Raw genomic sequence first — 23,272 nt, forward strand, 5'->3', positions numbered from 1 at the left:
TCATGATGTATCAAGCAATAAAACCACTGTGAACACTTCATTAAAAAAATTACAGTTTTAGGGCTTCATTGTGACATTCTTTGGCTTTATAGCAGACTTCAAGTAGCAATAACAATAGTGTTATAGTCCAGAATTTTAAGGATTTTTTTTCACTGTTTTACTGGGTTGTCTAAGCAGCTAGAAAGAAAAATATATATAATTTTTAAATTTGCTTGATAGTGAGGATAAAAGTTTGGAATCGGCTGTTGTCAGAGTCATCAATCCAGATGAGCAATGTGATGGCAGCCTGGAGTTACAAGCATCTTCTTCCTCTTTAGTAGTAAAAGAGATTCTTCAAGAGGCACCAGAGTTAATCACTCAGCAACTGGCTTATCTCCTCAGAGGTGAGAGATTACTCTTTGTATTAAATACTGAAAGGTTTAATGGAGTGTTTCTGAATCTGCTCATGCAGAAAGAGTGTGATCCATTCTTTGGTTAACAATCCCTTTAGAGACCACGGGAAGCTTCATAAAAGAAGCAGGGAGTAAAGAGTTTGTTAAAGAGTAACATTATATTGAATATTAAAAATGTGCATTTAAAAATAGGCATGAGAGGTCTTTGCTGTATCGCTAGACAGGAATATTAAATGGAGCTGTCGACGCACCAGCTGGGTAGCTGGAAAAGCTGTGCAGTTCGTCGATTCCAGGGGCTGTGCAGCGCCTCCAGTTCAGCTCTGCCTGCCTGTGGACAACAATATGGATTGGGATCTAATATTTACATGTTAAAGCTTCTCCCAATGGCGGTACCTTTTATATAGAATGATGTTTTAACGTCGTGATGTGAAACTTTTACTGTTTAAAAATGCTATAACTGAGTCTTCATTGTGCTCGCCTTTTCTTTTGTATCATATGCCCGGTAGAATGCAAAGGATGGGGCTTCAACAGTCAGAAGTATTGTCGTGTCTGTCTTCATAGTTGATAATTGGTATTAGTTTCCTCAATTTATTTGCAGCAGAACTCTTCAGTTGGAAATAAAACTGAAGCTGAAAAGAACTGATTGCTGCTTTTAAGTTATTTACTGAATTTTAATAGTGTTTAATGAATTTTAAGGTTTTAGGTTTTAACTGACGTGCAACTGTTAAATGCCCTTTTAAGAAATTAAGGTGGGCATGTTTAATGAGGATTACGAAAACTCGCCTACACTTTTCAGGACTGGAGTCTTGGCTTGTCATTGTACTCATCACTGTGATAACTAGCGTAATGAGCATGTTATGAGAAACTACAAAAGGTGATTTTAATTTTTTTTTATGTTCCCATAGAAGAAACATTAATATGAACACAGTATTTAGCCGTCTCTTTTAGTGTCTTTCCATGATAATAATAAGCTAATAAGCTCTTGTAAACCTGCCATGAAATATTTTTGTAAGCTCCAAATTTCTGTTCAGTAGCTATCCAGGAATCTAGGCAAATGACCAAGCATAGTAATTGATTTTGAAGACAGAGCCATAAAAGGCTTTTGGGGATCTCTCAGGATACCTGTTTGATGGTGGAAAGAGTCAGGAGGCAGTGTTCTGAATAACGAACAAGAACATGTTCAAGTACTATACATGCTTGTAAGTGTCTGCATGTTTTGGCTCCCTGGTCTATATCCAAATTAAAATAAAGTGTTTTTATTAGAGAAATATTTTAAGTGTTTGCATTAGAGATAGCACTTCCAGTTTTTAGAGAGAGAGTAGCTTTTTTTTTTTTTTTAAATTGGTAACTTCATTTTAATTCTTGTGTCTGGTAGCGCATATTTGAGAAACTTAGTGTATATAGGAGTGCTTGCACACACCTTCTCTTGCATAGTATGAGAAGTGATTGACAAAGCCTAAACAGCAAAATGCAGCTGCACTTGTGACTTGATGCTTTTCTGCTTCTCCCAGCAACGTGATTTGTATGTATAGAAGGCTAAGGAATACAGTGAGTCCTCTTGTGTGTCTCTATTTTAAGACTTAAAACTTTTTCGGTAATTAAGAACCTTCCATTGCAAATTAAGAAAAGTCAGTGAATCTCATTACTGCTTTTGATAAGATTTTAAAAAATCATCTTAGATATAAATGTATGCAGATAGCAGATCAAAGTACGGGCAATCTGAAAACAAAAGATCAAATACAATCTACCCAATCTAGCTTTTTTTCTTTCCCTTGTATATGTTATGGTCTGTTGTCAAAGTCCTTGCCCAGAAAGTATAACTTTTGAAATTCGTTTCACCTGTAAGTGTAGGAGATAAAGGGACCACGTATCATGGTCTGGAAGGAGAGGTGGCTGCTTCATTCTTGCTACCAGTGAATGTGTGTGTAGAGACTCACAGGATGGCCACTCTGGTGGCACTCCACAGGTGCAGAGCCAAAGAAAAGGTCCTGCTGGGTTTTTCCCACTTTGTTACTTCCAGTGTATATCTGTATGTTGTTAGGATGTATAAATTTTGGGAGAGGTTCAGAACCAAAGGCCAAAGTGGAAGTCAAAGTGCTAAGAATTAAGATTTTATTTTTGTAAAACAGCTGATAGATCCTAATATCTGGGGCACTGAGCTGGCAACTCAGCTTTCATTTTCTGGCTTTCCAGTGGCTATTTTGCTAGAAGACTTGTAAAATAATACAAATATCTCATGTTCTAATAATTATCATGTAGTGGCAGTGGCAGCTTCATTTGTTGCCTCTTTTTCAAACTGATTTTTTCTCACGGTCTGATAGCAATTTCTTTTTTTTTCATAACAAAAACATCTTTATAACCTACCATATTTCAACTTTGAACAGACTTCACCTGCTCTTCTGTGTTTTTAAAAAAAAAATCAAGATAAAAGACTTTTCCTGTGAAACTGAGCATTATTGATTTAGTCAGTTTAATATTTAAGGACTTTTTTTCAGCTGAATGCTTTTCTGTTATCTTTGTCTCCCCGTCAGACATGCTATAAGTTAATTCTACCCTTGGGCTTTGCATAGAGCCTGCTTGGAGAGTCGGAGTGTTGTAGAGCCATATTTGCCTTAAGTTAGAGCTTGTGCTGTCCCTGGATTTGTGCCAGAAGCAAACAATTATAGAACCTGCCAGAGTCTTGGGCCTGTATTATTTTATTTCCCTAGAGATGTTTACAAGGGGACTGTTGCCAAACTCAAGATCCATTAAACTGCTGAATCATTACATTTTCTGTTGCAGCCAGCTGGCAAGGATGTGATTCCAAGAACTCACTGTCAGGTACCTTGGGTCAGTGCGCTCTCAAAAATGCCTCCTTATGTTTGTTTGTATAAGGCCTTGAAGGATGCCACAAGGTGCAGACTGCAACATGTAAATAGAGACAGATTTACAGCAAGAGCATCAGCAACTTTTTTTTTTGTGTGTGTGTGAATCTGGTTTTGCTAGTTATGGGCAAATAGGTTGAGGTCTCTTTGTGCCCGTTTGGGGCGGTCTGACTTTCAGTAGAGAAGATGAATTTGTTATTCTGGCCACCCAGACACATGTTAAGAAATGCCCTTTTAAGGACTTTGGGAATGATGCCAATTTTTTTTGTTTTGTTTTGTCTTGTACATCGATCAGATGATTCACACGTTCCCTAATTGGTGTGTTATTAATATATGTGCCAGAAAGAAAGGAGCGTTTTGAACTGCACCAAGCGCTGCACTGAACTTGGACTGATACTTTTGTTTTTATGTATGGAAACAGTTTTCTTGGAGGCAATGCTTCTCTTTCTCCTCCCCTTTCCCCCCCAAATTATGTTTTATTCCAGCTTCATGGCTTTCCTGTTAATTACAATGAAGACTGCTTCCTTGAGTCCGTTTTACAGTTTGGTTTGTGGGGTTTTTTTGGGAGTGGGGAGTGTTGAAGAATACTTTCCATGAGGGACTGTTGGTTTTCGCCTTTTCTCTGTCCTTTATTTTTCCAGATCATGGAACAAAACCTCGACAGGAGAAATGCCTATATTTTCATTGTACTGTTTCTCTCAGCCATAAACTTATAATTCAGGAGATGCTTGTGCTGTTGTTAATGTTTTCCCAAAACGACTTCTGCCTTCATTAGATCATGTTTAATATTAATGCACAGCAATTGCTTTTGGCAAAACTAGTGTTCCACTTCAAAACTGCTTTGCAAAAAAAAATAAAATGCACATTTTTTGAAGAGGCCTAGCCTATTTTCTAGTGACCTCTCCTTTGGAAAAAAAATATCTGTAATGTAGTGTGATGTACACAAGAAGTAATATTGAATCTTGTATTACCTATTATATATTTCTTTTTTCTGTACTTGTCAGCAGACAGAGCAGCCTCCATTATGCTTTCAGAAACCCTGGGGGAGCTGCACCAGCAGTCAGTAAAATCTGCTGGAGATTTCTAAGCCCATGTATCTCTTTTACAGCAGGTACTTAAAAGAGAGCACATGACTAAATGGACTGCTGACCTTTGGCCAAGCAAAAGTTCCTCGAGTGAACTGTTTTTCTAAAGTGCCTGGAATCTTAACCCTCACAGGGATGCTGAGGATGCCTAGGAGAGAAGACATGTATGCTTGCCTTTCCTGCTCATAAGCATAGTGTTAAAGAATCAAGGAAGAACAAACATTGATCTTAGGGCTTGCTTACAATCTATTAATTTGAGAAGGATCCTTTTCTTACTTTCGTCCTAGTAGAAACGCTAGCAATTTGAAGCACTACAGTATTGCTGTGACAAGTGGGAAAAGCAGCCTTTTAAAAACCTTTCTAAGATGTCTGCCTATGATGAGGCATTATTGCAGGCTCACTGCATTTCATTTTTGTGTTGACAAATCTCAAAATTTCTAAGTTTACTTTGCTATTTGAAGATGTCACCCCAGATCAAAATATGCAAAGCGATTGACTCAGATGAACTGAGCAGTGAAAGGCAAAGGCGTCTAGTTAGATGCTGCAGTACAGTGCATGTCTAAACACATTCTGATTTTACAACTTTACAGTGATGTCTGTGTCCTGCCAAAGGTGAGATCAAATCCTAAATGGTCATGCCGTTGAAGAAACTGAGAATTTGTCACACGTGTGAAAGCAAGAGACAAATGCACAGTGGTCCCTGTAGAAATGCACAGTAGGCTGCTGTAGTATGTACTAGGCAATCTTTCCATCCCTTTTGATTGGGGAATAGATAAATAATGTAAAAGCTTCCTTCCGCCAATCCATGTGTTCAGGAGGATTAAGCTAGTTTTGTTGGCATGAGCAATGCTGCTGCAACACTGTAGTAGAACTGCTTTGGTGTGAAAGAAATCTGTGTATTATTTTAGCAAACAGATACTTATGATGATTTTTAGTGCTGCATAGCTGCTGTGGTTCAGGCACTTGTTAAAATCACAGCCAGATACTGACCTAGCTGGTAGCACCTGTCTTGGTGTAACCACAGCGTTTTGCTGCCAGTTCTCCTATTTCCTGCAGTTGGAGAAATATGAGACTCTTCCTCTTCTTCGTTCAAATTCTTTCCTGTCTTGCCTCCCAATATGCTTTTGCGTGGCTGTAGAAGAGCTGGACTACATCGGGCCTGGAGCTAGTCAGTTTAATTTGGTGGCCCAGCCCTGAACTTTACAGCAGAAACTGCCTGTGCTGTATGGAAACATTACATGTTTGAAATACTGACATAGAAAAAAGTTTAATTAAATAATCTATTTCATTTTATTGTAGTAGTTTGGGAACTGTTTCTGTGAGAAACAGGAAAAAATAATTTTCCTTCAGTTCTGAGACTCAGAAACTGTCTTAATTTGTTTCTATATGGTTAAGCTTCTATTATGGAAGGACATAGTTCTGCATTTGTCTTATAGCTCAGTTGAAATCCAGACTGACTGGATAAAAACTATGTTGTAGTTATTGCTCAATTCACAATCAATCCTGTAATTAGACTGGAATGATTTGTGGTTTACGGAGCTAAAATGAATCAGAAGTGGCTGATCTGACACCGAATGCACTCCATAGTAGTTATTTCTGTATAATTAGGCAGACAATGAAGCTCATGTCATGGTGACTTCAAAACTGAAAAGCTTGATTGTATACGCAGCTCATACCTCGTTTTACTGCATTTTCCAGTATGCTTGTGTTAAGATATTATCTTCTTGGACTTGCCCAAATGCTCTCCTCCTGCTGAAGCACACACAGATGCGGTAAAAGTTTGACACATTGTGTGTCTGAGGACTTGTGCAGATAGACAGATTGCCTAGCTCATCCTAGTGCTGCTGGGAGACTGTTAGGAGATATGCTACAGCCTCCCTCTGATAGGTAATTGTATGATGAATTTGAGCATGCGTTGTAGGTCCAGTACTTTCTGCTGGAGTCTCCATTTCTTTTGTGTGTGCATGAGCAATTTCCCTGTCTGTGCCTGGAGAAAGAAAACAAGGGTGCTGAAAAAGCAGAAGATTCCTATTGCTAAGATAATTCATGCAACCTGATCCCTGAGCTGCCATTTATCCAGGTGGAGCTTTGTGCTGACTGGGAGTGTGCTGTGGGCCGTCAAACTCATTCTGATCACTGCCCTTCCCAAGGTATGGACAAAAACATGTAGCACAGGCACTGTCATTTGATAAGAGGTGGGAACAATGAAGGAATATGATTGGATGAATTATCCTGTAGGCTGCTGATTGAGAAACTTGCCTCATATAAAAGGGATTGAAAAATAGTCCTTGCTAATATAGATAGATATCTTGATTGCTTTATATATCAGTTATTTACCTGTAGTCATCTGAAATCTGCTTGCTGTGCAGCCATGTTTTGTGTACTTAAATTTACAAATGTCAATCTGGGTCAGTATACATGATTTTCCTGCAGTCTGTATTTCTTTTAATATTTTTAACACTATCAAATGGGGCAGGAGCATCGTCTCAAAGTGATAAGACTGACATAAAGAAAGGGACGCTGAGAGTCAAAAGAATATTGGCAGGTACAATATCTGTAATAGAAACACAGAATGGAATTTCACATGTGTGAATTTCCAGAAATTAATATCTGATGGGGAACGACTTTTGGCTTGTTAAGCATTACTTATTATTTAATCCACACAAGATTTGTCTGATAAGGAGATGTGTACTTAGCGTGGCAAAATTGTTCTATTGCACAAGTGCTTTATGAATTTTGAAGAAGTGCTTTTTGTTATTTTATGTTATGACAGTGTAGGAGAAAAACATATATACTAGATGTTTGGGTCCTAGTCAGTCTAATGAGACTGAGAATGGCTATGTCCAAGTTTATCTTTTTCCTTTCTTGGCTCTGTGCTAAAGCCTAAATGTTTTGGCTTGCAATAACTTGTACTATTGTACTGATTTGCTCATTGACCTAGCATGATGCAATGCAATCAGATACTTGTTTGAGATCCCTGTGCACGGTACAGTAATAAATAATTTCAATGCTAAAGTATAAGATTTTATTATCCTTAATTTAGTGTGAGTAATTGGATGTGAAGGCTGTCTTTGGGTGTAGTAATAAATGGGATCCCAGTCTCTAGAGAACAAAAGGGTGGCTTTAAACCTTGAACCATCAGGAATGTTTCATATCCAGGATTCAATATATGCAGCCCATAATTGTCTGAAAAGGCATAAAACACACCTCCGTATTGGAAGAGCATACCAATTATGGTGAAGTTATTTATTGGATTATGTTTCTTTTAAATTTTAAAATTGAATCCATCATTTTGTTTGGCTGAATGTGCTGTGCTTTTTTTGTATGTTTGTTGATGAAGAATTAGCTGGAGTCAGTTACGCCAAAATGGCCAATGACAAGATCATCTAGTCCAACCCCCCACTGCATGCAGGGATATGATCTGCTAGATCAGGTTGCTCAAAGCCTCCTGCAGCCTGACCTTGAACACTTCCAAGGATGAGGCATTCAAAACTTCTCTGGGCAACCTGTTCCAATGCCTCACAACCCTCAGCTTAAAGAATTTCTTCCGTCCATCCGTTGTAGCAGTTCATTGACACGTCTGCAGAAGGAAGGTTGGCAATGTGGATTTGCTGTTCCCAAGCATACCAACACTTGGTCTTGTGCTTACAGAAAGGAACGTGCCCTGGTGTCCCACTGCTCGCTCATGGCCATTCCGCAGAGCTATGTTAGACGTACAGAGGCACGCTGCACACCGTGGTGGCCCTGGGACCAGCCAGTTTGCTGTCCTCTGGGCCCTGATGAGCCACCTGGTTCAGACTGTAGAAACTTCCTTCGTGTTAGGAGGATGTTTCTGTGTGAAAAGCATTCAGTATCTGATTCAGTGAACTCTTTAGCAGAAACAGCCTCCAAGAAGGAAAGGGCTTGGATAGCAGTACAGTAAACATTCTTTTTTTCTGTGGTACCTCTGCTGTTTACAGGAGGCATTGATTTTTGTCCTTCAATGTTTCAGGAAGCATTCTCTTCAAGTGCATGTCTTTGGAGGCTGACAGAATTACAGAGCAACAGGAGAAGGTACTCTCAATCCTAGAGGAAAAGTTTCCAGATCTTCCCCCACGAGAGGAAATTATCTCTGTTCTCCAGGAGACTCAATTTAACCCACAAGGTAGTGCATCTTGCTTCCATTTTTCAGACCTTTTACAAATTCAGTTATGTAACTGTATCAGAATATATTGGCTCATTTTGTATGGTGAAAATAGTTGCAGCGTGCTATCTTCATTGACAGTTACATGTGTTATATTTAATTCTAAATTAAGTGGCTTACATCCTGAATCATGGAATTGTGATTTCTGTTGAGGAACTACTGAACTCCTAAATAATCTTTTATTGCTGTTACAGGTAAAGTAAAAATTAATTTATTTCATATATTGCTTTTACAAGTGTATGCTAGTCGAGAATTTGTGTTGATGAAGTATAGGGACGTAATCAGTGTGTCAGCCCATGTACAGAAATTGTGCTGCGATTGCCTAAATGATGTGGGAGTGGATTTTATCTTCTGAACCTTCCCAGGTTTATCAAAGGCTGTGTGCAGGTGAAGTGAATTTGACTTCAGACCAAGATTAAGAAAGCAATGGGAAAATGACAATTCTTTCATTTCCTTCTGCTAGAAATAGCTGTAAACACTTGTGATTCTTTCCATGATCAAAAGTAGGAATGTTTGAACTCAAAATTTCATAGCAGGCTTTTGAAGGTATGTTTTGAAATCTTGAAGAAAATTGTTGTAATAACTCACATTTTTTACTGTCTTTGTTAATTGGCATTTGCTACCAAGTTGTTACCAAAGAGTGAGTATTGAATTACTGAGATATTTGTTAAATACATCAGATATGCACTGAGTCCATGCAGACTCATAGTCTTTTTTTTTTACCATTCTCTATCCACCACCTGCAAAACCCTCTTGTCTGACTTCAGACCGCCAGCCTGAGACAGCTGCCCTAGCTGGTAGTTAAGGACAGATTTTGAGATGCCATTTCCTTTGCTCTTTCTTTCAGTGAGGTCACAAGCTAAATTAGTTAAGGCCTATAAATCTTCACATAGTTCCCTGAAGTCTGTCCAGACTGTAATCAAGGACACATGTTCAGAAGTAAACTGAATGCAGCCTGGATTGGAGATACCCAGTGAAAGTGGCTTTTATGGAGCTCAGTTCTTAGTTCTGCCAGTTGCCTGGGAGGTTGTACTTGGCCCATGAAGTTTACCCTAATATCCAACAGAAAACTTGGACAAATAGGTATGATGGATTCAGTTGTCACAGCATTGGTTGCCAATAATTTTTATATACCACATGAGAAGGGCAATGTCTCTTTTTTTTTTTTTTTTTGTCTCATAGCTGCTGTTTGCTGTATATTACAAGGTACATATTTACCACTGCATATATTCCTGTGGTGTTTGCATTATTGCTGTTGAGTTTCTGAAGGCACTAACCTCTGCTGAATATTTTACCTTAGGTACCTGTTATTTCAGGCAGTATTAGGACAATTCTGCAAAAAGATCTGTTTCATGCAGAAATAATGATTTATTGACCAGAACTCATGAGTTCATTTGTTATTAGAGGCATAGTGGGCTATAACCCACCAGAAAGTCTACTGGTCACGTATAAAAGGACACAAGCATAAATGTAGTAAATATTAGCCAGTTCATCATGTCATTAGATTGAATGCAGTAGCTGGACTTTATACAGGCACAGTAATGAGAGGATTCATTTCTTTGGCTGAAGTTGGTGTTTGGCTCCTTAAAAATCAGGCATGCAAAGACATTTTGGATGTTAATTGCTGCTAAGCTTTAAAACTCTTTGGACATTTTAGTTGCCACCCAACACTGAAGTGAGTGGTTTGCAGCTTTCTTTATATAGACATTTGGCTATCATTTCTGTGTTTTTGATCGTGTGATGTGACCCTGTTCCTATACATGATATATATTTCTTTTGAGAATCTGTACAGCATTTTAGACAGACATCTTCCGTTAGAGAAACTTAGTCATGTGGATTTTCAATACATTGTACTTAAACATACGTTTCTATGGTACACAAACATCTGGTTGGTTCATTCATCATTTGATATATATAAGAAAAATGCATTGGTGTTGGTATCAATTTATAAGGAAGATCCAAAAGGTTGAATGACTTTGTGTTTGCAGAATATCTTAAGTGCTTTGCTTCTGAATATTTTATGAATGTCATAGTATTCCATATGTGCTTTTCAATATATTGCTCATTCCAGAAGTGTTTTATGTTAATGATTTCATATTAGACTGTAGGAATGCTATATTTATCATCAACTGGAATTCAGTTCTCTTAAAAGTAGTGAGTGTTCACCTAACTTCATTGCAGGAGACAATTCTTCATTCTTTGCTTCCTCTTCCCCCCTTTAAATCTCTTCCTTGCTTAAAAAATTCCTCTAGAAACATTAAGCATTGAAATATTAATGTTGGTTTTAATTTTCGTATAGGATATCCTAAAATACAGATGGCTCAGCATTAGGGTCTAGCTGTGTTTTCAGTTGATGTTGCTGCACCAGGTCAGCTGTGGATACTTGTATGTATTGAAATTCCTTTCTCTTCTCAAACAGGTGTAAGTATTGAGGAGGTTATGCTGAAGGATCTCAAGGAGATTTCAGATGGAGAAATCAAAGTAGCGATTAGCACTGTGTACATGGCCCTGGAGGTAAGAGGAAACCTAAACGGCGTAGCTGGTGAACAGCCCTATTGCGTACAAAGGCGGTTCTTTAACAAAGATTTTGAGCCAGTTATTTTCTCAAGATTGTATATAAACAGAATTTTCAGGGATTTCATTAACTTTGAGAGAAGCAGTAACTGTCTGTAGTCTGACGTCCATTGTTAAGTGTCTGATTATTCCTTCTTGTGAGTCTGTACCATGGTCTGTTAAAACAATGGCATCAGCAAATTGCAGCCTTTGGGTGAATTTATGTGTCAGCTTTCTGTTGTACTTCAGTAGGTAGTTGCTAAGACTTTGTCCTACCTTTCACTTACAGAATGGCATACGATTTATAAAGTCACTCTAACACTCTCTCAGCTTTTTGAGACGAGGGGGTATTCTTTTATGCCTTCTATATACCTATCTTGAAACTGTGTAATGAAGTATGTCCATTGCCTGAATGAAAATGTTGGCAGAAACAAAAGGGCCTGGGTGGGTGTATTGGGTTTATGTGGCTGGATTTTGGTAGTGGGAGAGGGACTACAAGGGTGGCTCCTGTGAAAAGCTGCTGGAACCTTCCCTGGCTCCCAAGTCGGACCTACCTCTGGCCAAAGCCAAGGCAATCTGCAATGGTGGTAGTGCCTCTGGGACAGCATATTTAAGAAGGGGAAAAAACCACTGCTGGGAGAACCTGCAGAGGAGAGAATGGGGAAGTGCGGGCACCTCGATCCTGAAGTGCCCACTGGGTGTAGCTTGTCCTTCCGGGGTGGTGGGTAAAGAGGAGTGGGATGTGAGACAAACAGCTCTGCAGACACCAGGTCAGTGAAGATGGAGCGGGAGGAGATGTGCCGGAGCTGAGATTCCCCTGCAGCCCGTGGCAAGATGGCAGCAGCCCCTCTGCTGCCCGTAGAGATTAACAGTGGAGCAGAGACTCACCCACAGCCCGTGGGAGAGGACCCCACGCCGGAGCAGGTGGATGCTCCCAAAGAAGGCCATGACTCTGTGGGAAGCCCGTGCTGGAGCAGTCTGTTCCTGGAGGACTGCACCTCGCGGGAGGGACCTACACTGGAGCAGTTAATGAAGAGCTGCAGCCTGTGGGAGGGACCCAATGCTGGAGCAGGGAAAGAGTCTGAGGAGTCCTCCCCCTGAGCAGGAAGGAGTGGCAGAAACAGCGTGTTATGAACTGACCGCAACCCCACATTCCCCTTCCCCCTGCACTGCTGACGGGGAGGAGGTGGAGAAATCGGGATCAAAGTTGAGCTCGGGAAGAAGAGAGGGGTAGGGAGAAGGTGTTTTTAAGATTTGTTTTTATTTCTCATTATCTTACTCTGATTTGATTGGTAACAAATGAAATTGATTTTTTTCCCCAAGTTGAGTCTGTTTTGCCCATGGCCATCATCGGCGAGTGATCTTTCCCTGTCTTTGTCTCGACCCATGAGCCTTACATTATATTTTCTCCTCTCCATCCCACCACGGGGGTAGGAGTGAGCGAGCGGTTGCATGGTTCTTAGTTGCCAGCTGGACTTAAACCAGACAATGGGGCAGAAGTTCCTAGACTTTTGATCTTTTGGATCAAAACTATAGATTTGTCTTTATGAGTATCCCTGTGACAGCCTGAAAGTGGCTGCTTGGACTTTCTTTCTTGACTAATCCTAAACATTTTCTAATGGCTTAGGGAAGGCTCTTGTGTAGTATGTTTTGTATCGTTATTCAAGATGATTTGTACTACAGATGTTAGCAGCTATTTAGCTTGACCTGGAGTAGTTATAAATGTTACTGGCTATTACGTAAATATATTAAGTAAAAAATATTAATGTTTAGATTACTGAACAAGTATGACATGGCAGTATTACTTCTGACGGAAGTTTGCATACTGATATACTGGTTAATAATTGTCCTGGTTTCAGCTGGGACAGAGTTAGCTCTTCTTTTTAGCAGCTGGAAGAGCTCTGTGTTTTGGTTTTACTCAGAGGCTCGCTCTGAGAAGAACGCTGACAGCGCACTGTTTGTAGTTGGCACTGAGGTCTCAAGGACTTCTCAGCTTGCCATATTCTTGCCAGTGTGCAGGAGCACAACAGGATAGAGGGGAGCATGGCCGGGACAAGGGGGCCACGACTCTCCTTATGATTTGTACTTGGACTTAAGATTGAGGGCCAAACTGGCCAATTAGTATTCCATATCATGCAGCGTCATGCCCAGTATAAAAGTGAGGGTCAGCCGGAAAGAAGGGCTTTTGCTCTTCCGGGACTCTCACTTTCGGGCTCTCAGAGTGTTTTCTTTTTCTCTCTCTCACTCTCTGTCTCGGGGCCTCCCGTTTGTCTGGGATCGCGGTATCGAGTTTTATCTGTTTCAGGATTGCAGCTTCGTAACGAGACAGGCCTCGGTCAAGGGGTGGTGAGCAATTACACCGTACATCACTCGTTTGTGTATATTTATCCTTGTACATATCTGTATATATATATTGGTAGCAGTAGTAGTAAATTGTTCTTATCTCAACCCTTGGGTCTCTTTTCTTTTTCCTCTTTGACTCTCTCTCTCATCCCTGGGGTGGGGGAGGGTGAGAGGGGACTGTGTAGGGTATAGTTACTGGAGTGGCCTAACCCACCACAATAATAAAACTAACTAGATTGAAGAAAATCTAAGCAACGAAGAGACACTTTTACATAGTATATATTTGCAATTTGCAATCTCATCATTTGCCTGAAGGTGACCCATAGAAAAGTATTTGACATGCAAAAACAGTTGTCATCTTCAACTTTTGCATTTTACTTTAGTCAAAATTTTACTTTTACCTTTATTTTAGTACCTCAAACGGTACTAAAAAAAGTAGTTCTTGAATAGTTCTTCCCTATGTATATCCTATGAGATTTCTTACAACATGTCTTCTGTGGTTTTGTGGTTGAAGAAGCTTGTGGTGCAATCGAGCTAATAATTATCCATAGATTTCTGCTTGCATATTAAAATATGCAAAGCAAATTGGGTAGTAAAGCTTCAAGAAATGAAGCAGGATTTGTTAGTTTCTTGGTTAGTTTCTCGATGTCAAGCAATCTTACCAGCCAGGAAACCTGCACTGCTTTATGAACTATAATTTTTTTTCTGAAAATTATGCCAAAGTTGGGAGGAAAAGGGGATGGAGAAAGAGTATTTTAAGATAAATCTCCAAAAGAGGAAATGGGATTTTTAAAACTTCTTAATAAAATCTTCTTTTTGTTTTAAATCTTTCTCTTTTATTCTGTCAGTTTCAGTGAATGGTAGACACATGGGGCTAGTAATTAGGAGCTAGCTTTAGCATTACATTTTCACAGAATCACAGAATGTTAGGGACTGGGAGGGACCTCAAAGGATCATCTAGTCCAATCCCCCTGCCGGAGCAGGACCACCTAGATCAGATCACACAAGAACACGTCTAGGCGGGTTTTGAACATCTCCATAGAAGGAGACTCCACCACCTCTCTGGGCAGCCTGTTCCAGTGTTCTGTTACCCTTACTGGGAAGAAGTTCTTCCTCATGTTTAAGCGGAACCTTCTATGTTCCAGCTTATATCCATTTCCCCTTGTCCTTTCATTGGATGCCAGTGAGAAGAGCCTGGCTTCATCCTCATGACAGTCACTCTTTACATATTTATAAACATTAATGAGGTGCCCCTTCAGTCTCCTCCAAGCTAAAGAGACCCAGCTCCCTCAGCCTTTCCTCATAAGGGAGATATTCCACTCCCTTCATCATCTTTGTGGCCCTGCGCTGGACTCTCTCAAGCAGTTCCTTGTCCTTCTTGAACTGAGGGGCCCAGAACTGGACACAATATTCCAGACGCGGCCTCACCAGGGCAGAGTAGAGGGGGAGGAGAACCTCTCTCGACCTACTAACCGCACCCCTTCTAATACAGCCCAGGATGCCATTGGCCTTCTTGGCCACAAGGGCACATTGCTGGCTCATGGCCATCCTGCTGTCCACCAGGACCCCCAGGTCCCTTTCCCCTGTGATGCTCCCCAACAGTTCAGTCCCCAACTTGTACTGGTACATGGGGTTGTTCATACCCAGATGCAAGACTCTACACTTGCCCTTGTTGTATTTCATTAAATTTGTCCCCATCCAACTCTCCAGCCTGTCCAGGTCTCTCTGAATGGCAGCACAGCCTTCAGGTGTGTCAGTCACTCCTCCCAGTTTAGTGTCATCAGCAAACTTGCTGACCATGCACTCTATTCCCTCATCCAAGTCATTGATGAATATGTTGAACAATCGTGGTCCCAGTACCAACCCTTGAGGGACTCCACTGGATACAGGCCTCCAACTGGACTCTGTCCCATTGACCACTACTCTCTGGCTTCTATCCTTCAGCCAGTTCACAATCCACCTCACTACCCGATCATCCAGACCACACTTCCTCAGTTTAGCTGTGAGGATGCCATGGGAGACTGTGTCAAATGCTTTACTTTAATAAAATACTTTATTTTCTTTTTATTTATTTTCCTTTTACTCGTTTAATAGACTATGTAGAATGCAGGCCTTGTCCTCCATGAATTTAAGCTCCAGCTAAACGTGGCTGAACTCATCTTTACTACTCTACATACTCAAATTAATCATAACCTAAAACTTGTCTTCCTCTTGGCCACAACTCACAAATTGAATTTGGCAACAGTAGGTTTCATACTCCTAAAAGTAGACAACTTTTCAAACCTTCTTCAGTGATTCTGTATCATTTGACGCTGGCATGCTTTGTTCAAGGAGTGTCAAGGTCTGGTTGTTGAGCAATAAATGTTTCATAATTGTTTTCTTAGGATAGATCTAGCGGCCATTATGGAAGAAAATGGAGATAAAGTTGCATGTGAAAAGAACAAACTGATCCGTGTTTTACAAATGTTAGATGGCTTTAAATCCCAATCTGTTAAGTAATTTTGTTACCAGCATTTTTGATAGTGTTTTTCTGGACGTTACCGGTATCTCTCTTCACTTTTTGCTCTCTGTTCTGCTGTGAAAAGTTTGCTTCAGAAAGAGCTATTTTTTTCAGGGATGTAAATGCTTTTTTCTATGTTTACAGAGTCACACTTTGTACTAAAAGTAGTCTTAATTTCACAGTTGAGATGGAGGTCAGTTTTGTGTTTGCTGCATTACTGTCCTTTGTTAAAACATTTTTTGAACTCCCTAATTTATAGTACTTGACTAGCACAAGACCTTTTTTACTTGCTCTTACTTATCGCTTTGCACAACGATAAAGGAGATGGCTTGTAAAAACATTCTGCACTACTGACTTCACCCAGTATCAGAAGCATAAGACATGTAAGGGAATTATAGACCTGCCTGTCTGTTCAGTTTAGAATTCTGTTAGAAACTCAGGATACAAACTTTAATGACTTCAAGATTTTCTCAGCGATAATAATTGTAATTTGTTATTCATCAAACTGCTCTACAGGCATTACCTGATTACACATTAAGGCAACATGAACAACAGGCTTGAGTTTGCTGCAGGTGTTGAATCTCTAATGTGTTTGCTTTTTCAGAAATCTCGCAGGGTCAATTTTGTTGTGGGTTTTTTTTTTTTCATCAACAGATATGCAAAAGTGTCTTTCATTAAAGTGTTTTCTATAGGCTTGATTATTTGCTTTGGTTCGATGGACTACCATGTAGGTGATACTGCTAAGAACAAAGATGGTGATCATACGATTATAGCTGGGTAGAGTAAGCTGTGCGCAAGCATGCATCCCCTCCCCTGTATCCATGGGATAGGTATCACGAAGAGTGGAAGTGTTGCAGCTCAGCACTCAAGCTCTGATTTCAGTCAGAGTTTCACAATAGTAAAGACAGAGATCAGTAAGTCCGATATTCTGACAAATGTCACACCTCAGTAGCACATACTCACATGATTCTGAACTTTCCTTATTTTTGCTTTCATGGCAAGTTTTACAGGTCTTTATTGAAAGTAGATTCTGAAAAAATCCTCTGTGCCTGATAGGGTGGATGCTCTTTTCAGCAAAGTCTTGACCTGGAGCTAAGTTCTTTTCCCTTCTCTACTGCTGATTTCCTATGTTGAATAAATAAATTGTTTCCTCAGTTTCCCCTCTGTAAATAAGGACATTAATCTTTTACTTCATTAATATGTCATGAATTTAAGTTAATTTAAGCTTGTGTTAGATATGCTGCTATTGACACAGATTTCCTAGTATCTGTGGAAATGTTTTCTAAGTTCTGTGCTTTAGAAGGCAGGAAGAGATGGTAACTAATAAATCATCAATTGCAAATTAATACTCGTAATTACCTCTAGTACTATTGCGTTGCAGTACTCAGACATGTACGTCACATGCAGGTGCACTCGTGCTCTCCAGTTTCTCATGAAGAAAGCCATGAATGCAAAAACAGTAGTGCAGTGGATCTCAGTGCTTCTTTGTATGTACATACTGATATCAATCAACAGTGTGTGATTTACGTCCATTGTCTGTTGGCTTACTAGTTGTCAGCTGACTGATTTTTAAGTGTCTTGATAAAAGTGAATCTTTCAGATGTTAAAGGAAGAGACAGTGTTGTCATTAGCGATCAAGGCGGGGAAGGCATTTCGTGTGGATGTGCTTAGGTTTCTAGAAGAGTCTATATGCAGCTTTGCATTTCTTGAGATAACTACCTTTGGATCTGGGCTTCCTGGATTTAGGTGGCATTAAGGCTGTAAGTTGAAATCAGACCTGTGTCTCCAGTGACTGGCTGCTACTTAGATTTCACATGCATAGCAGAATTTTTTCAGGAAAGTGACATAAGAAAAGTCGCAGTGCCCAGATCACAGTTATTTTTGTTGCCTTTGCTGCAGTTTCCCCAAGTCATGCTAATGGTTACTCATAGGATATTGCAGCAAAATTCAATGCATGCGTTACAGTTAATTTCTGTTACATTATGTTATACCCTGAGAGTATATTTTGCTTGTTCTCTGCTGGAATTCTCTTGGAAATGAGAAATATCTTCTCAATATGACTTTCTGTGAAAGTAATTTTTTTCCCTGAGAAAGGAATACTTCCTTTGTAAACTGAACTGTGTTCTCTGATTTCTTAAGTCTAGTGCACCAGAAGAACAATCCAGGTTTCATGAACATTGAGTTTAGTCGAAATGGCTCGTGATTATTGTAGCTTAATAATGCGTTTGTTGGACTTCCAACCCAAAGCATTCTATGATTCTGTGATTCTATGACAAAGTCGTTAATCTTTTGATTCATGAAAATTTACTCTAACTGCTCACAGAACTTGCAGTAACTTCAGAAGATAGAAAATCGAGTTTCTCCAGGGAAAAGCAGGGCAGTCAGATGAAAACAAGGCAAATAGTCGTCTGCTATTGACTATTACAAAGAAGGATATATGTGCATTCTGAAGGCTGACCGATCTGTTGAGGTTCTTGTTCATCTTTTTGGCCGTGTTATCTGAATATTTCATAAAGACAGTTTCCAGGGTGTAGAGGTTGTGTAATGTTTCAGTATTGTAAGGCTGGAGCCACCTCTATGGGAGTGCCAAAAAAAAGTTTAGAGAAAATGTGAGAGCCTCAGTGGAGGCTGCTGTCACCAGTGTTGTTGCCCCACAAAAGTGACCTGCAAGACTGTGGCAGCACAATAAGCTTGACTGTCCTTGGGTAGCATCTAGTAGTCCAAATGATTTGAGGATGGTGCCAAGGGGAAGTTCTGGCTCTGGTAACAACTTTCCTCTTTGTGGCTCTGTCTCAGAGAAACTCACAGTTCCAGCAAGAGTAACTTAGGAAATTTAGAAATGTTTGGGCACACAGTGGATCTGCTTCCTAATGAATAAATAGTCTAATCTTAGAAAGACTGTTTAATTTAACTATGTTACTAACTTGGACAGATTTATTTGTGTATTACAAAAAGTGATGCTTTTAATACTTCTGTAAAGCAAATCAAGAATTTCCGTGTCAAACAAGTGCTAGGTAGACTATTGCCACACAGTTAAATGAGATTACAACATGTTTGTTTGAAGATTTGAACTTTTGTTGTCTGTACTGATTGGACCATAGTTAGGTATTTGAGAACTTTTTTCTTGCAGTATAAATATAAACATATTTTGAATGGCATCAGATTGGTCCATGAATTTGTTTTTAATGCTAAAAACAAAACAAGAAGAAAACCCCAAGTAAACATGTTAACATTTAATCTTCCAGTAATGGAATTGGAAACAAAATTCTCAGCAACTTACAATAGCAATGCTGTTCAGAGATATTTTTCTGATGCCTGTTGTGAGAAGTTAGGGTATGTAAAATAAATGATGTATGGAGCTGTAGGAATGCGACTTTTGCAGACTACCTTATGTCTAAGGAACATTAAACATAGGGTTCTCGTTTAGCAAATAAATAACCATTCATTTCAATGGCTGCATAGTCTGGACTTTTGTGCATATTTTTGCAAAGATGAGAAGAGGCCATTAGGGATTTAATATAAAATAAATCGCCAAGGGGTCTTCTCATAGTCCTAGTCTTTCTGCCACATGGTGTGTCACTAATGTGCATAAATGGGCTTAAATGAATTTGTTATCTGTATTACATTTGCAGTATGTATATATTTATATATTATTTTTTAATTGTGTTTAAAAATAAAACATTAAATACATCATTTCTGAGAGCTGAAAACATACCATTTGTAAATAAATCAACCTTAATTAAGGTCTTAAAATGTCAGTGTGTGAGATCTGCCTGTAGGAAAATGTATAACATATATAGTACACAAAGCTTAAACATACTTTCGTTTGTTTTTTCAGAAGTATTAGGAGGGTTAAGTTGTCCCCTTATAGGACTGAGTAATGCAGCCAAACATGCATTTTGTACTGAATGAAGTGTACTCACGTTGAAATGTCAGGCTGCTGTGTTCTGGAGGACGGTAGCTGTTCTGTTGATGCCTCAGGTCAACCGAAGTACCCCACTTGTAACGAGTACAGTCCAAGGTGTGGAAAGCTGAGGCAGACCTCCTGAATTCTCTGTTGGAGTCAGTTACTCGTCCCTAATGGTATGAAAGGACACTGTTGGGGAGAACCTGAGACTGTTTTATGTACTTGCTAATTAACTAGGTGAAATCAAATGGCAGCAAAACCGACATTGATTACAGTTATTATCAGGTTTGCTTATAGTTTTAAAATCAAGACCAGATGCCTTCCAGAAGAGGATGTGAGGATGATGTGGACTAAAGTTGCCTTACTCAGTGAGATGTTTCTGCATGTAGGATACCACGCAAGGTGTTCATTATGGTCCCTCGCGATGGGAGAAAAACATAAACTTGTAAAACTGGCCAAGACCATTACATTTATCAATCAATCCAATTCAGCCTGTGCTTAAATCATTAAATAACGATTTATTCAACTGTCATTTTTGCAAGGTGTATTTGTTTTATTCTATACTGCTGTCATAACTCGTCGTAAACCAGAACCATCAGAGATTTTGAACTTGCAGTGTCTCTTTAAGAATGCGTGAGATATACAGGGATACCCGGTCTGTAATGGTATGTATGTAGGATTTCAGTTTATTACAGTGTCTGAAAAAATTTGATAGACTTAATCTGTTATAATTTGTGTTACGTCTGGTCTAAATTTGGCCTATGCTGTTGTTTATGATTTTGCCTTGACTGTTTTTGTTCAATCTTGGTTCCAAAGTTAATAAATAAAGTAAAATAGCTATGAGAATTATTAAAGGAATAAGCATAGACATTAGATCAATCTACTAACATTACAGTAAAAATGTGCTTGTGTTTACAAGTACATTGTTCAAGAAGATAAACTGTATTTTCTTTTGCATCATTTATGAAATGTGTTTAAATAATTAAGATAGTTTCTTTATGAAATACAGTTGTATAATATGCACTGTCTCTCAGCTAAATAAACTGCTGTCATCTACAGTGTCATTATTGGACTGCATTCCTGACTTCTACAAAGCTGACTAATTTATCATTTGTGTACTCTTCTAGTTCTTGTCAGTAGCATCTCGGCTCAGCTGCTCATGGGGCATAGACATTGACAGCGGGAGGTGCTGTTTTGAGAAATGTTCAGCATAAAAAGAGTTTTTCTATGAAATACAATACACTTTTTAAAAATTTCAATGTAAAATCTAATTCAGACCTCTAATATTTTAAGATCTGGCTGTAATGCATGAGAATATAGGAACAGATGATAGTTAGGGATAACAACAATGTGAATATTACAGAAAAGTTCAATTTTATATTCTGCTATTTAGTTTATTGTGTGGGAAACAACTTAAACTGTTGATCCAAGATTACAATATAATTCAAGCTGTAACTAAAAAGACTTCTTTTGGGTTTGCTAGTGTTAGTGTTGTGATAGAATGTAAGTGAATGCTTAACACTTGTGTACATTACACTATATTTTTACCTGTGTTTTTACCATACACCATTGAATTTTATACCTTCTGCTATGTATCAGGAGCCTGTAGTCCTGAAGCAACTGGCTGTTTTAAGATGCAGGAACATTTTGGAATTTTGAATTAGTCAGATCAAGTGCTCTGTAAGATTTTTCGGCATTTGTGTTCTCCGGTTAGGTGATGACAGGGAAGACCCTTCTTTTGACTGTGTAACTGAGTACACTCTCAGGCTTACTTGAAGTCAAGTGTTTTATCTGACCAAAAACTGCAGGGTTTATTTAAGTTTATATACACTGTCATATATTTCATTTATAATACAGGGATGAAAAAAATACGAAATTATTCAAGTTGAAACCCTTCATCCCCTATTTAAGTACTCAAATTCAGAGTAGCTAAGAACACCAACTGTAATTCTACCAAAGAATTCAATTTTTATTTCTCTATTTCTAGGAGACAGGTAGTTTTTGTTTTTTTTTTTTTTTTCAGAAAGATCACAGCTTCTATATTCAGAATTATTCACAGCTTCTGTGCTTCTCTAACAAAATGTAGTTTTCATCATAGTCATCATAAAGCTGCTGCATGAATGGTATTCACCAAAAAAATATAATTTCTTCTGCAACTCCATATCTAGATTGCTTGCGTAAATTTTGTATTTTTATATTTGAGTGAATACGGGTTAAGTCTCACCTGCAGTCTCTTTGACCTGAGAAAAAACAACATTCAGAACTCCTATGTATATTGCAAGAATTGCAATATCTTACTTTTTGACCATTTTTTCCTTTTCTGTATACACTTGATAAATAAAGTATCAAGTGAAAATACATTCAAGGTAATTTTGCACTGCTTTGGGGACAGAGAGTATTTTTCTCCATAAGAGGTTCTATGTATAAATATATTATTTTTAGTTCTGGAATTGTCCCATTTCTGAAATAAGTAAATTATCTTTAACCAAGTTGCTAAGTACAGATTGAACTTATTGATTATGATAAAAACAGTAGAAAGTGTTCAAGATCTTTGGTAGGTTTTTAGCATTTATTTTTTTTTTAAATAATGTATCTGAAGAATAAATCTCAGTAATTTGAGTTTCATAACTTCCTCCGTATTTGTGATTTGTGGTTAATAACAAAATCATGCTTTGACTGAAAACTTAGCTATGGAGAGATTTTCCTTTCTCGTTCTAGCATAATTCTTGTGGTTTTATACAAAGCCACAGAATTCTCATTACTGTTTAGGTAGAAAAGGTAGAACGGGGTACTTTCTTCAGCTGTGATCATGTAGCTCTTGATGCATCAGAATTCCTTAGCATATCGGATGGCTGTCCTCCAGGATTCTTACAGGCCCCTTTCCTTCTGAACACGAGATGAACACAACACTTATGCTGATATAAAACAGGAAAAAGTTGGTTGAAGCCACTAAGTTTATGCCTAATGAAAAATCTGGCATCTGATTATTTTGCCTTCCCCAAATAAGAAAAATTGCAGTATTTGCATTGTAGTGATGGGGAATTCAGGCAAGTATACAAACCTTTCACACTTGGGAGTATGTTATTGTCAGTTCTGTAAGAAAGAAATAATGAATATGAATACAGTTGCTTGATTCTTTGATTCAGGTCAAACAGGACTATAGAGTTAGTAGTAAAATCAAAGGGAGAACCTGGCAGAATTATCTGTCTTCATTGCCAGATGTTTCTTTTTTCTTCCTTTGCATGAACAAGGAAACCAGTTGAAGAAAATCTCTCCTACCCCGGATTCTACTTTTGCTAACAATAGCTATTATTTAGTATTTATTAGTTGCCAGTCTGCTTCCTCTTACAGAGGGATAAATCTCACTGCTAGATACTCTAACCTGACTGCATTTCAGCATTTCTGTCTTGCTGTTGTTCTTACCTTTTTCTTAGTCACATTTCAA

General features: G+C 38.8%; 1 protein-coding gene across 1 annotated transcript in view; it reads left to right on the top strand.

Moving 5' to 3' along the window:
* PRUNE2 (prune homolog 2 with BCH domain) overlaps positions 1-23,272 on the top strand; it is a 111,309-nt gene that overhangs the window by 1,991 nt on the left and 86,046 nt on the right. The window contains exons 3-5 of the mRNA XM_086629911.1: positions 220-383; positions 8,333-8,485; positions 10,944-11,038. Of these exons, the coding sequence (XP_086486037.1) occupies positions 220-383; positions 8,333-8,485; positions 10,944-11,038 (412 nt within the window). The remainder of the gene's footprint in view (positions 1-219; positions 384-8,332; positions 8,486-10,943; positions 11,039-23,272) is intronic.

The sequence above is a fragment of the Tauraco erythrolophus genome, chromosome Z, assembly GCF_009769465.1.
Source record: "Tauraco erythrolophus isolate bTauEry1 chromosome Z, bTauEry1.pri, whole genome shotgun sequence".
Classification (NCBI taxonomy): Eukaryota; Metazoa; Chordata; class Aves; order Musophagiformes; family Musophagidae; genus Tauraco; species Tauraco erythrolophus.